The following is a 14,135-nucleotide window of genomic DNA, read 5'->3' on the forward strand; positions in this document are numbered from 1 at the left end:
AAATTATGAGAAGTAAACTATCTTTAAAAAATTACGAATTTATGAAAATATGTTCTTTTCTATACATGGATTAGATACAATGGAAATAGATAATTACTTATGAAGTAAACTGACAGGAGTGAGAAGCTAACTAATCAATTATAACGTAAATTGACCGGTTTTGAAACGTAGATTGCAGATCATTCTGCAAATGAAATAAATATTCTACGTTTGCAGGTCCGGATGTTGACCATCTATGGAGTTTTAAATGAGCAAGACTAAAATGTCCCATACGAGTAAAAAAACTTTTCATTGCCTTCTAATATACAATGTGTACCCATCGAATGTTCATTCATAATGTAAACATTACTTTTAAATCTACGAAGATTTGATTTATATTCATTCTATATTTTAATTGTTTCTATAATACATTATTAGGTTATACTTATGGTTTTCTTTAATTTACCAGTTAGTGTAAACTATTACTGGTCAATAAAATCACTACCAAATTACTTTCATTTTAATCAATGCAATCATAGTGACATAAATGAAACCATCTAAAAAAGGATTTTTAAGTGATTATATACGTATTAAGGTCAACAAAAACAAAATCTTTAAAAACCGTGCACCAAAATCACACAGAAAAACGAACAATTGCCAATGGATAAATGATGGTAGTTAAATTGGCCTAGATATACTACTATCACTGAACAATTGTTTCCGACCTAATTGGTACCATATTAAAATAAACTGAACAATGGTTAATCAAGTGAGTAAATGAAAACTGACATTTAACATGAAACGTAAAGTTTGGCCCTAATCATTTAATTTAGATAAAAGAAAACAAGAGATCAACGTGTATCGTATAACAAAATAAATCCACCTTTTTTATTCATATTTAGAGCTAAGCTAATAACGAGCTATTAGAACTTTTAATTTTATCAAAGAAAAAAACGTTAAATGGAAGTCTTCTAATTCAATTTGCTGGTGCATGAATTAAATAAATTTATAAATTTCAACTGAATCCAAGATAATTAAAACATTTATGAATCAGTTAAGGCATTTACATTTTTGCATGCTGACGTGCTATGCTATGTACATGGATTACACATTTATGATGTAAAGCGATGAAAGTCGAATCTCAGAAAACGTTTTTTATTTTAATTTTAAATACAAAATCATAAAAAAGATTAACTGAGAATAGGGAAGTTAGGACTGGATACTGCAAAGGCTATTTAGATAAGAGTGTAGTCTTTGAAAAATTTCTCTTAAGTTTTGAGATTTTTGAATTTCACCAAAAAAATCGAACAAAAATGTTATGAAAGATGTGACCATTACAGCGAAAATTCAATTAATAATTATTTGAAAATGACTTCTAAATGAAACTAAAATAAAAGCTTTTAATTTATTTGTTATGATCAATAAGATGAATTTCTACTGATTATAACAGTTTGTAATGTATCCTATATTCATATATACGTATACAAATTTACTCAAGTTTCCAAGATAAATACAGAACGTTGGGTTTACATGAATGTTTTGAACATTTCTTGAATAGTTTGAAACAAAGTGTGTATAAATCTTTTTAATTCTAATTACTTAACAACTAGTTGACTAATGAAAGGTTTTGAATATTTTTATCTACTATCATAGTAACATGTCAGTCAACACTTCGACTTTTTTATTGTTAGATAACTGGAAGGTACTGTCGCAAAATTATGTTCAACCTAAGTCAGCTTTTAAAATTCAAGAACAATTACTTACCAATCAAGAGTCGTAAAGACGACCGAAATAAACAGCTAACAATTATACTTTTATAGAAATAAGTAAAGTTAAAATATTTTAGATTTGTAACCATGCAAAGTGTAGTTGACCTTAATAGAAATATAACATTTTCAAAGCTGCTAGTGATAACTTGAATAAAAATAACTATGTTTTTGTTGTGGTTTAGTTTCCTTAATAAATGTACTTACAAACCTGTAAGAATAAATATGTGTACGAAAACTAAATATAATCTGACCTCATCCAGAAGAGTTTTATGTATTCTAGTGATAGAGTTAGATAAAAGTATTTACGATGAATATTAAGAAGATAACAATTAAGACCTAGCAAGAATATATATTTATTAAAGTTCCATGTTTAAAATCAGTACATTGTTCAAAGAGGCTGACAGAATAAAATATTGTAAAGTAACGAAAATAATAACCATTGCAGTGGAACGTTAAACATATGAAACTCTAGTTTCATTCATGTGATTCATTATTGTTGTAACGCGGTGTGTGACTGCAGGGTTTTTGATAAGCAGCGTTATTATCGATCGCTTCTGTGACAGTGGACACGTAAACATGTACGGACGACCTAGTGCCCTGATTGGCCCTGCTTCGCTGTCCGTCCTAGCCCAGTTGAGTGAAGAACACAAGTCACAGCCTCTGAGTTATGAATCATTGTATTTCAAACATACTCTATTTATATACCAAGCAAACAACCCACATCGTACCATAAAATAGGAAACAACATTTGTACAATATTTAACAAGTGAAATAAACATCGACCAATAAGAAATGTACATTTAAGGTTCAAGGACACCATTGAACTTAACATGGTAATTATTGGTCTCTTTTTCCAACTATCCCAACAATTATATTGTCTTGAATCATTTCCTTTATCTTCAATGTTAACTATTCTTTTAAGACCAATGTTCAAGAAGAATTTGTTATAAATTAGAATTTTAGTGTGCGTATGCGTTAAGTGAACAGGTTTGTTTACGAAATTCAAATAGTCTCTTTCATGAGCCTAGAGAGATATTACAAAACAATCTCAAATTGAAATATGTCTTTTCTTTTCTAAAAACATAGCGTCTGCACTGAAAAAGTTGTTATCCATAACGTTAACTTAATACGCTCAACAACAAACATATTTAGGACTATTTTGCTTACTTGATTCATTTTTGTATTGGTTGCTTAAATCTTCCCAATAATGTTTAGGACTGCGATTGATCAATATCTTATTGGCATATGTGCATTCTTAGTTGATTGCCTCGATATTGCCTTAAATTTCAAGCATTTTAAGCAGGGATGATGGTGATTATCAGTGAAATCCAGGACCCGCGTTTTGTCCTACTTAGGACTCGTCAAATGAATGTCCCGCGGTGAACACCAACTCTGGGATACAAGTACATCCAACTGACCGGTCCCAAATAGGATGAAACGCGCGTCCTAGATCTCACAGCCAGCCAACGTTTTCGCTGCTTTCATTGCTTACTAAATTTCAATAATTAAATATGGTACAAACCGTCTATAATTTAATCGCTTGTTTAGTATAATAATGTGGAACACCAAGGAAGACAAATGGAAACTCTTTTAAATTTGATTAGATCACTCCAATTTATAGAGTTTCATCTCCATATGTATACGAACTGAAAGAGAAGTTAACTGACGATTAAATCACTTTTGTTTTGATTATCTTAAAGATAAGTTTATCGGCTTATTTAAAACGAAATTTATGGCGTCATTTAGATTTTGCCAGAATTATCTTAGATACAGTAATGTGCAACTGAGTTTGATAATAAAGTTAAGAGAGTAAGAATAAGAGTGAATCAGTTTTTATTACCTTTATGTATGCATTTAAATTGAATTTGATGTTTTCAGAATTTCGTGCTGTCACCTGATTGACAAGGAAATGCATTTTCTCTTGAGATGACATTGACGCAGTTTCTTCCAACCATCGAGTTAAACCTCCAGGTAGTTTGCGTCCAACTTCATTCCATTCTGGTCTTGAATATACAAAAAATGTATAAAGCATAGGATCGTTTATTAGATAAGCGACGAATTTTTAAAAAATTATGATGAACATACTAAATAACGAATAGGTTATGTGCCTAACACTATAGTGGATTTGTAGATTCATTCTAGAACTAATAACACTTGTAAAGACTACGTCAAAAATGATTTATCAATACAGTGGGACCAATTTAATTCTTAGGGTTGCAAATTATTTCTGTCAGGATCCTAGTGAGTTCAAGAATCGATTGCCAAATGAAAATCTGTGCTATGTTTTATTTTTTTGTCAAACAAACATTTCCCAAACATTAATTGTTTTCCTTTGATTGAAATAAGTGATTTAACATTTTGCTAGAGTTCGTGTGTAAACAATATAGCTTGATTATACTGTCAGAAGCGCTTAGCATCGACTCAAGTACGTTGGATACGATAATCCTCTATCTTATTCCTAGTCTCTGCTAATCCAAAACACAGATCCTCTGACGTTTTATCGTGAGACGTCAAAAATGATTAGTCCAGTAAATCAGGAAACGGGTGAAAATATATTAAAGATGTCTTTTACAGTAGTGAAAAAACAAATAATGATCAATTAAAAAAAAGCATAATAGGTTTTAAAAAATTTAAAAGATGCCTCCTTGTGAAGAGTTTCGGTGCTCAAAAGAGAAATTAAGATATGTGAAAAGAAAAGAATAAGGTAGCAAGAAAGTAAGAGGCGTTTAATAGTATGACGGTGTTTAAGTATCCTTAACAATGTGGAATGGTTTACTGGGATTTATTGTTGTTTTTCAATGATAATTTCTATCTGATAAGTTTCAATTTAATATTTTGAATAAGGTGATATTTGTGGTCGTAAATCAATAAATTTTGAAAAGCTTTTAGTAGAACATGAAATTAGTTTTATACTTTCTGTTTGTTTTTCAATATGATAAAAAATATGGGTCCAAAATCAAGTATTTTCTTAAATAATAGAGGGCTAATGGGGAGTTTGTTATCATGTTATGGTTAACAGACATAAAGCACTAAAGTGACTGATGTGATCCAATCTCTAAGTTGTTCACTTAGCGAATCCCAGTGAATAAATATTAGAATACAGAATTTCTAAACAATCAAGCAAATATATTAGAGAATTAAATCTGTTATTCATACGATAAAATGAAATGATTATTAGGAGAAAGTTATTGCGTAATTCTTGCTGAAAATTAATGTTGCCAAATAACCATTGAAACTTTCATTGTTCCAGTGGTATCAGTTTTTACATAAATATACATTTTCTAAGCTTCTTATTATACTCTTAACAGTTAATTTTCCAAAAGAACTTACATTTCATGGTTTACTAAAGTGAGGATTGTGAGCAGCCGTTTACTCTCGATTATACTACAGCTCTAAAACATCATCTGTATGGGTCAAGATTTTGATCATAAATGAATCCAAAGCATTGCATGGGGACTTTCGGACCACCAAGTAAACACTGTTGAGGTCGGGCTTAGGTTACTGGACAAACATACCAACTGATTAACGAGGCTATGAATTTTCACTAACTGTAATATCTAGGACATGTGTCATGTAAAGTAAACTATCACTTACCTTAATATACAATGTTATTTGTAGTAGACGTAGTTTTAAAGAAAGCTAATAAGTGAAAAAAGCAAGACATTGGATCATTTAAGAAGTCATTAGTTGTTGAAGTGATTTGTTTTGGTAGATGGGCGCTCCTGGTTGGGGTCTATACAAAAACTTCGATCTACAGACTGGGATGTTGGACAACTTATCTCAGACGCATTCACTCTTTATATTCCTCTGAATCTTGAATTCTATTTATTCCGTTTACTAGAATCATAAAAGTAACGTCTCCTTTTCTACACTATCAGTGCTACCTACTTTACTAACATGTATATTTTTCTAATTTCACTTCGTTGAGTTGATGTGGTACGGTAACTTAGAATAAAGAATATTTGTGTTTGGCTCTAGGATGTTGATGAAAGATTGAATAACTTACAGTCATTTAAATATAGCTTACATTTATAAATTTTAATGATTGTTAAAATAACAGTTTCGAAACTGATAAATATACAATCCACTGTTTTATTGACCAGAAGTTGTTCATAATGTATATGAAAACCGTTAAATGAATTTTACAAAAATGAAACAACTAGGGTGACTTAATTTGTTCTTGGTTTTTATCATGAAGTGATATTAATTAGAGAATCATTGAAGACCAGGGAATACTATACATCCGTACATTCTCATTTAGAACTTATTGATGGCTCTCATTTCAATGAGACAGAATCGAAGTACTTCTAATCCCATTTATTCGAAATCCAGTCCTTCACATGTTGAACTTAAGTGATAATCTCAAATTAAGATATAGGTGAATTCATGATTGTGGTGAAATTGGTTTGCCTGTAGGGTTTTGTTTGATTACGATATAGTTTTCGTCATTTATCGACTTCCTGGAGCCACAGATAGTTGTTTCACCCTCATGTTTTAAATTCAACGAAACTGAACAATAATTGGTGAATATAGTTAAAAACAAATATCAATCAGTAGTCATGTATTACAACGCTTATTTATTTGTTTTTCCGTATACTGTCAACTAAATTATTAAGTAAGCTAATAATGACTAAATATTTAATTATTTACCTCGGTGTTGATACTCTTTGTAACTGTTGAACTGTTATTACTGATTGATCACGTTGTTTCATAACTTCATTTAATTGATTTTTTAGAAGTCTGTGAAAGTACGAAATTTGTTTATTGATTACGTAATTTAGATATTAAAATTAGAAATGTTTTCACAAGTGAATAAATGACTGATAACAAATTATTCAGTATGACAGTTCATTAATTATTTTATGTTATATATGAAAAAAAATCAAATGGTAGGTTATCAAAGATATGTTATTCTGTCCTCTTGTGATACCTGTTTGAATGAAATTTTGGAAATCTTCAGGTGACATGAATGATAAATATTAGATGAAATCTAATGCATAACAGTTATTCGAATATTATAATTCACTACTTATAAGTGATTAGTTACGTAAAATCATTGTAGTGATTTGACTTGTACATATCATATTTTTAATTATTCTCCGAGTATTGTCTTAGAAGAGGATGAGCTTTAAGAACTATCAAATGTATTATATTCATTTCACCTTTAAACAAGAAGGTTTCTGTGATATATTGTATTAGAAACTTATTTAAATGTCGTTAGAAGCATTTTTATAATTATAGTAGTCCAATTTATTACGCTGTAAATACTGCTGTCCGGCTTAATCAACCGACGAGCTATCTGAGATTGTTGCTCTCTTATACATGATGCTATGCTTTTTTAATCGGTAACAAATACGCGAGATTTTTGTACAAGTATTATATGACACAATTAAAACATAGAAGTTTATATGATCGTTAATTTTTTAAATTGAAGCTTATAGTAACAATTATACTAGTTGCTGACTTATTTTACCATCTGACTTAATTTAAGATAAACTGTTAATTAGTTTGTAGATAACATTCTACTGAGATTAGTAAACACAACTTAAATAAATTTGTAACCTGAGAAGTTTGTTTTTGACAATGTTTCCCGTTAAAAGTAGTTTGAGGGGTGAAATATTTGTCTTACTATTGAAAAGTGAAAAAGTAGGTTGTTATGAGCTCTCTATTTCTAGACAACTGCAAACGCTAAAAACAGCATTCAAAACAGTCACTATAATTCATACACTGATATCACATTTTGAATAACACCTGAAAACGTAAGAGCAATTGTTTCTTATTAGACTTAGACGTAGAATGCAATTCATTATAATGCTTCTTAATGAGCTTATTGATAATAATGAATCTCTTTACAAATTGTGTCCGAGTAATACTGAAGAATAAATTATTGGTTGAATTAACTTATTTTACCAAGTTACTGTTCACAATCACTTTTAAAAAGACCAAGTCAAAATTCAAAGACACTAAGTGACTAATGTATTTTATGATGAATTTAATGATTTTGGTTATAACGGAGTTGATATATAAATCCTGCTTTAGAAGTTATGAACTCACATTTTTTAATAGACATTAGTGGGAAGGAGGCCTAATTTCAAAGTTTTTTTAATAAAACCAACCAAAACATCAGCAGATGGGTAACAGGATCTTAGACGTTGCTTTTAGGAAGGTATTTAATTTAAAGAACGTATCAAATGATTTTTCATAACCTTTTACCAGAATCTTGGAACAGTTGAGACAAGTACAATCAACAAAGATGAGCGATGACCGTATAATACAACAAGTGAAGCAAGTTCGATAGTGTTAGCTTTTATAGACATCTTACTTACTTACTTACTTACTTACGCCTGTTACTCCTCGTGAAGGAGCATAGGCCGCTCACCAGCATTCTCCATCCAACCCTGTTCTGGGCAATCCTTTCTAGCTCCGTCCAGTTGTAATTCATCGTTTTCATATCTGCTTCTATTATCCGACGCAATGTGTTCTTTGGCCTTCCTCTTTTTCGCTTCCCTTCAGGATCCCAAGTTAGAGCTTGCCTCGTGATGCAGTTTGACGATTTGCGTAATGTATGTCCTATCCATTTCCATCGTCTTTTCCTAATTTCTTCTTCAGCTGGAAGTTGGTTTGTTCTCTCCCACAGAAGGCTGTTGCTGATGGTATCCGGCCAATGGATGTTGAGTATCTTGCGAAGACAGCTATTTATAAATACTTGTACTTTCTTGATTGTGGTTGTTGTAGTTCTCCAAGTTTCAGCTCCATACAGTAGAACTGCCTTGACATTCGTATTGAAGATTCTCACTTTAATATTGGTTGAAAGTTGTTTTGAGTTCCATATGTTCTTCAATTGTAGGAATGCGACCCTTGCTTTACCGATCCTCGCCTTTACGTCTGCATCTGAGCCTCCTTGTTCATCGATGATGCTTCCCAGATATGTGAAGGATTCTAAATCTTCCAGAGTTTCGCCATCAAGAGTGATTGGATTGCTGTTCTCCGCTTTAAATTTGAATACCTTAGTTTTCCCTTTGTGTATGCTGAGGCCTACTGATGCAGAGACTGCTGCTACACTGGCTGTCTTCATCTGCATCTGTTCGTGTGTACGTGATAGGAGGGCTAGGTCATCTGCGAAGTCCAAATCATCTAATTGATTCTGAGCTGTCCATTGTATTCCGTGTTTTCCTTCAGATGTTGAGGTCTTCATAATCCAGTCGACCACCAGGAGAAAAAGGAAGGGAGAGAGTAAACAGCCTTGTCTGACTCCGGTCCTTACTTGGAATACATCTGTCAGCTGTCCTCCATGCACTACTTTGCACTGTAGTCCGTCGTATGAGTTCCGGATTATATTGACAATCTTCTCAGGAACTCCGTAGTGTCGAAGAAGTTTCCATAACGTCCTCCTGTCTACACTGTCGAATGCCTTTTCATAATCAATGAAGTTGATGTATAATGATGAGTTCCACTCAACTGATTGTTCGACGATGATCCGTAGTGTTGCAATTTGGTCTGTGCACGACCGATCCTTACGAAATCCAGCTTGTTGATCTCGAAGTTTCGCGTCTACTGCATCCTTCATCCGGTTCAGCAACATTCTGTTGAAGACTTTCCCTGGTATTGACAGTAGTGTAATGCCTCTGTAGTTTTCACATTTGCTCAGATCTCCTTTCTTTGAAATCTTGACGAGGTGTCCTTCTTTCCAGTCCATCGGCACTTGTTCCTCCTCCCAAATCTTTTTGAATAGAAGATAAAGCATGCTTGCGGTTGTTTCGATGTCTGACTTCAGTGCTTCAGCTGGTATGTTGTCGGGTCCTGCTGCTTTTCCGTTCTTGATTTGTCTGACGGCCATTATAATTTCTTCCGTCGTTGGTGGGTTGACATCTATAGGAAGATCTATGTGTGCTGCTTCGATGTCCGGTGGATTCATTGGAGCCGGCCTATTCAGGAGTTCCTCGAAGTATTCTACCCATCTGTTACGTTGTTGTTGAATTTCGGTGATTGGCTTGCCTTCTTTGTCTTTGACCGGCCTCTCTGGTTTACTGTATTTCCCTGACAGTTTCTTCGTTGTATCGTAAAGCTGTTTCATGTTTCCTTCTCTAGCAGCTTTTTCTGCCGTCGTTGCTAGTTCTTCAACGTATTTCTTCTTGTCGGCTCTAATGCTCCTCTTCACTTGTTTGTTTGCTTCTATGTATTCAGCTTGTGCTTGGACTTTCTCTGCTCGTGTTCGGCTGTTGTTTATTGCTGCCTTCTTGTTCTTCCTTTCTTTGATCTTGTCCACTGTTTCTGTAGAGATCCATTCCTTATGATGGTATTTCTTTAGACCGAGAACCTCTTGACACGTTGAAGTTAATGCTTCCTTGATGCCTTTCCAGTTGTCCTCCATAGTAGTTTCTTCTTCTTTCAGTAGATCTCGTAAGGTTTGGAACCTGTTGTTGAGAGCTATCTTGAATTCATTGAGTTTGACAGTATCTCGAAGGAAGGCTGTATTGAACCTTTGTATTGCTGTTTGTCCACTTGTCCAGTTCTTTTTTAGCTTCAGTTTCAAATTGGCTACAACTAGGTGGTGATCTGAAGCTACGTCAGCACCTCTCCTGGTTCTCACATCTTCCATTGTCCTTCGGAATTTTTTGTTGATGCAAATATGATCTATCTGGTTCTCTGTAGTGTGGTCCGGTGAGATCCATGTAGCCTTGTGTATACGCTTGTGTGGAAATATTGTGCCTCCTATGACCAATTTGTTGAATGCACATAGATTTGCAAATCTTTCTCCATTTTCGTTTCTTTCTCCCAGTCCATGTCGTCCCATAATATCTTCATATCCAGTGTTGTCTATTCCAACTTTGGCATTTATATCTCCCATTAGAATGATGAGGTCCTTTCTTGGGCATTTCTCTATCACTGACTGCAGCCGCTCGTAGAATTGATCTTTAATGTCGTCGTTGCTATCATTGGTGGGTGCATAACATTAAGATCCCCTCCTTCTTTGTTTTGAATGATGCTTTGATGATTCTGGATCCGTGAGATTCCCATCCTACAAGTGCATTTCGTGCTACTTTGGACAGCATAAGAGCGACTCCCTGAGTGTGTGGAGCATTATCCTCTTCGTGACCGGAGTATAGCAGCATCTCTCCCGTAGCTAGCCTTTTCTGTCCAGCTTGGGTCCAGTGGGTTTCGCTGATTCCCAGTACTGCTAAGTTGTATCTCCTCATTTCCATTGATATTTGACTGGTCTTCCCGGTTTCCCACATTGTTCGAACGTTCCATGTACCTATAAAAATTTTTGCTCTGGTTGTTAGAAGGGGCATCGGCCTCGTGGCTTCCGAAGGAACTCGGCTTTCACCATGAAGCGTCATAATTCTTCTAAATGAAGACCTTCTAACTCCCAGGGCAGAGTTAAAATGGTTTGGATTATTTTTTCTGGTAAGCGTTTTTTTAGCGAGTTAGTTTTCTACGGGATGGGGACGCTAACCCCATGCCCAACCCTCCTCCTTTACCCGGGCTTGGGACCGGCAGCAACCCTATAAGAGCTACAGACGGAGTTTTTTATAGACATCACAATAGTCTTAATAAAACGTTGACTCCTGAACTTGATTCAACTAGTTTAATAAAATAACCTTGATTCTAAACGACAAGGAGTAATTAGATAAAATAAGAAACTCAAGTTCTTTTCTCTGTCCATATTCTTCAGTTCACTAAATTGAATCTTCTGACGTGTGTTAAAAAGCATGCAACACAGTTTATTTAGAGGTGCCCGTCTATGGACACCAGCCTTCAAACCTTTCTTAAATAAAATTATTCTGATAACAGGACTGGTGAGTTAAGAAAAAAACGTCAGCTATACAAAATTACAAAGCACTTACTCCCACCCTTGGATAATCATGAATAAAAACAAACTTGAATTAACGTTAGTAATATACATACTCCAAAGATTCATTTAATTCCTCATTTTCTTTAATCTTCATGTCATAATCGTTTTTTATTTTATTATTTTCTTCCCATAAGGCATCATACCGACTTTTAGGCATAACATTCACGTATTCAGCTTTCAGTCGAACCACTTCAAATTCAGAAGCTGACTGAGCTTTTCTTGCTTGCCTAGAATAGGAAGTGAAAAATATCTAACTATGAACTATACACTTTTTGTGAAAATCCGTACGTTATTCATGAGTAACACAGATTTTACTTGTTTTTATTGAAGGATATAAATAAATACTTTGTCACTTTTTCCCCAATTTGTTATGATATTGGATGTCTTTTGCTTGTTATATCACCTCAAAAAAGGTTTTAACCTAAAATAAATTCTTTTTCTTATAGAACTACGCAAAGTAAAAAAATGCGTCACAGTAAGCCTAGTTTGCATCACGTAGTAAATAATTTTTTATTCCTAAACTAGATATCAGTGAAGTCGAATCATCAACTAAAAATCCAACATCTTTCACTCAGAAATAGTAGGAAATTTATCATAATTCCACGGTCGTCTGTTGATGGAATTAACGGATCTAAATACTCTAAACCAAAGAGTTTTGAGAGTTGAGTATTGTCATTATAAAGCGTGAGTGTAAACAAAGACGGTGAAAACAAGCTTTTTTGACAATATGTTTGTTTGATTTTGCGTTAGATAACTATTGGTTATGACTCTTTTTGTGATAGAACAAATTCAAATAACCTTCTTATAAATTGAATATATTTTTGAAATATCTCCAGAGAATAGCGCCTTTAAAACATTGATCGATGGAGTCATACTGTGAGTGTAGGTATGAGGTATGGTGTATTGCTGACCTGGAACACCAAACTAGCTGTTGTGAACGAGAATTCAAGTGGGTGAAATCAATTTGTTACTGAATGCAAACGTACGCAGTGGCTTAGTAAACCATGGAAATCATACATTAAATACATCATTTGCACATGCTTTTTGAGTTGCCCTTTATATACTTCATTATTCCCTTAATTATGTTGTTAACTTGATTAGTTTCTGACTTCCCTTCCTGTTCTCTTCGATTCAGTCTTCTGCTGTCAGGCACTCCAATTCCGATTGCAGCTACTTGTCACTTATATCTGTTACCATACGTAGCAGACACCACTTAGGTATAATAATTGTATGTTCGTTTCATTAACTCTAGAATGATGAAATAATTATCAACAAAATCGATTCACGCAGAAACCAGGCTTGTTATAGCATTCTTTATCTTTCTAAACTGCACTTAAGTATTAGATAACTATGACGTTTACTATAAACAGTAGTTAAACGAGTTTATTTGTGACAGTCACGGTTTGCTTTTTTCTGAAAATAAGTGTGACCAACATTGAGAATATCTCCTGAATTAGTTTCACATGTCACAAATAGCTCCACATCACATGTTGATGAGATGTTTGTATTCATTTCGGTAAGTCGATCAAATTTTAAGACTCAAAATAACCTAAATATTCGATAAATTAGTCATCCCTAGTTCTTTCTTATTTTAAGGACAAAACGTCTCATATACAGACTGTTCATGTACACGGATAGTTTTTTGCTTATATTGTTTAATAAAAGGTTTCCGCAAGCGTTCATCCTTAAATTCGGCAGAGCAACTGTAAAATAAGACGAAATCATTATCTGCAAAGTAAAAAAATGCGTCACAGTAAGCCTAGTTTGCATCACGTAGTAAATAATTTTTTATTCCTAAACTAGATATCAGTGAAGTCGAATCATCAACTAAAAATCCAACATCTTCCACTCAGAAATAGTAGGAAATTTATCATACTTCCACGGTCGTCAAAATAACCTTAATATTCGATAAATTAGTCATCCGTAGTTCTTTCTTATTTTAAGGACAAAACGTCTCATATACAGACTGTTCATGTACACGGATAGTTTTTTGCTTATATTGTTTAATAAAAGGTTTCCACAAGCGTTCGTCCTTAAATTCGGCAGAGCAACTGTAAAATAAGACGAAATCATTATCTGCTGCTTCTTGGTTATCACTTAGTTTGTTGTTCAACTGTCAATGCAGACATAAAATTAGTGAGCTGAGTTTTTCTGCAGAGAACGTAGAGCATAAAAAAACCTTTTGTCGGTTTCAAAATACAACACTTACTCTAGTGCGATTTTCAACAAGACTGGATCATCTTGTCGGTTAGTTTTACTTTGTAGTTGCTTAGATACCCCTTCACTTTCATCAAACTGCATTCTCATTGCATTAATTTCCGATATTAACAACCGTTTTGCATCAGCTTCATATCTAAATTTGTCATGTTCTTCTTTAATTGACTGAGTTAATTGTTCTACCTGAACAAATAACCGTTGGAAAGTAAATATTAGCGTCAACGCATGAAAAAATTACAAATTGAAATCTTGAGTTTCTAAATTTGGCTAAGATCTGACTAGAAATTTATTTAGTCAACTGCTAGAATTGGTGG

At 33.6% G+C, this 14,135-nt stretch overlaps 1 protein-coding gene across 1 annotated transcript; it reads right to left on the minus strand.

Annotated features, from left to right (window-relative positions):
* Positions 1-1,811: 1,811 nt before the first annotated feature.
* Positions 1,812-13,905, minus strand: TSNAXIP1_2 (Translin-associated factor X-interacting protein 1; the record flags this gene model as incomplete). The annotated part of the gene is made up of 6 exons (XM_051219105.1): positions 1,812-1,853; positions 2,659-2,772; positions 3,589-3,751; positions 6,399-6,488; positions 11,658-11,831; positions 13,814-13,905. 6 exons carry the CDS (start codon positions 13,903-13,905, stop codon positions 1,812-1,814), a joined length of 675 nt encoding a protein of 224 aa, XP_051063980.1.
* Between the last annotated feature and the right edge of the window lie 230 nt (positions 13,906-14,135).

Source organism: Schistosoma haematobium (assembly GCF_000699445.3).
Source record: "Schistosoma haematobium chromosome Unknown HiC_scaffold_374, whole genome shotgun sequence".
NCBI classification, from domain to species: Eukaryota; Metazoa; Platyhelminthes; class Trematoda; order Strigeidida; family Schistosomatidae; genus Schistosoma; species Schistosoma haematobium.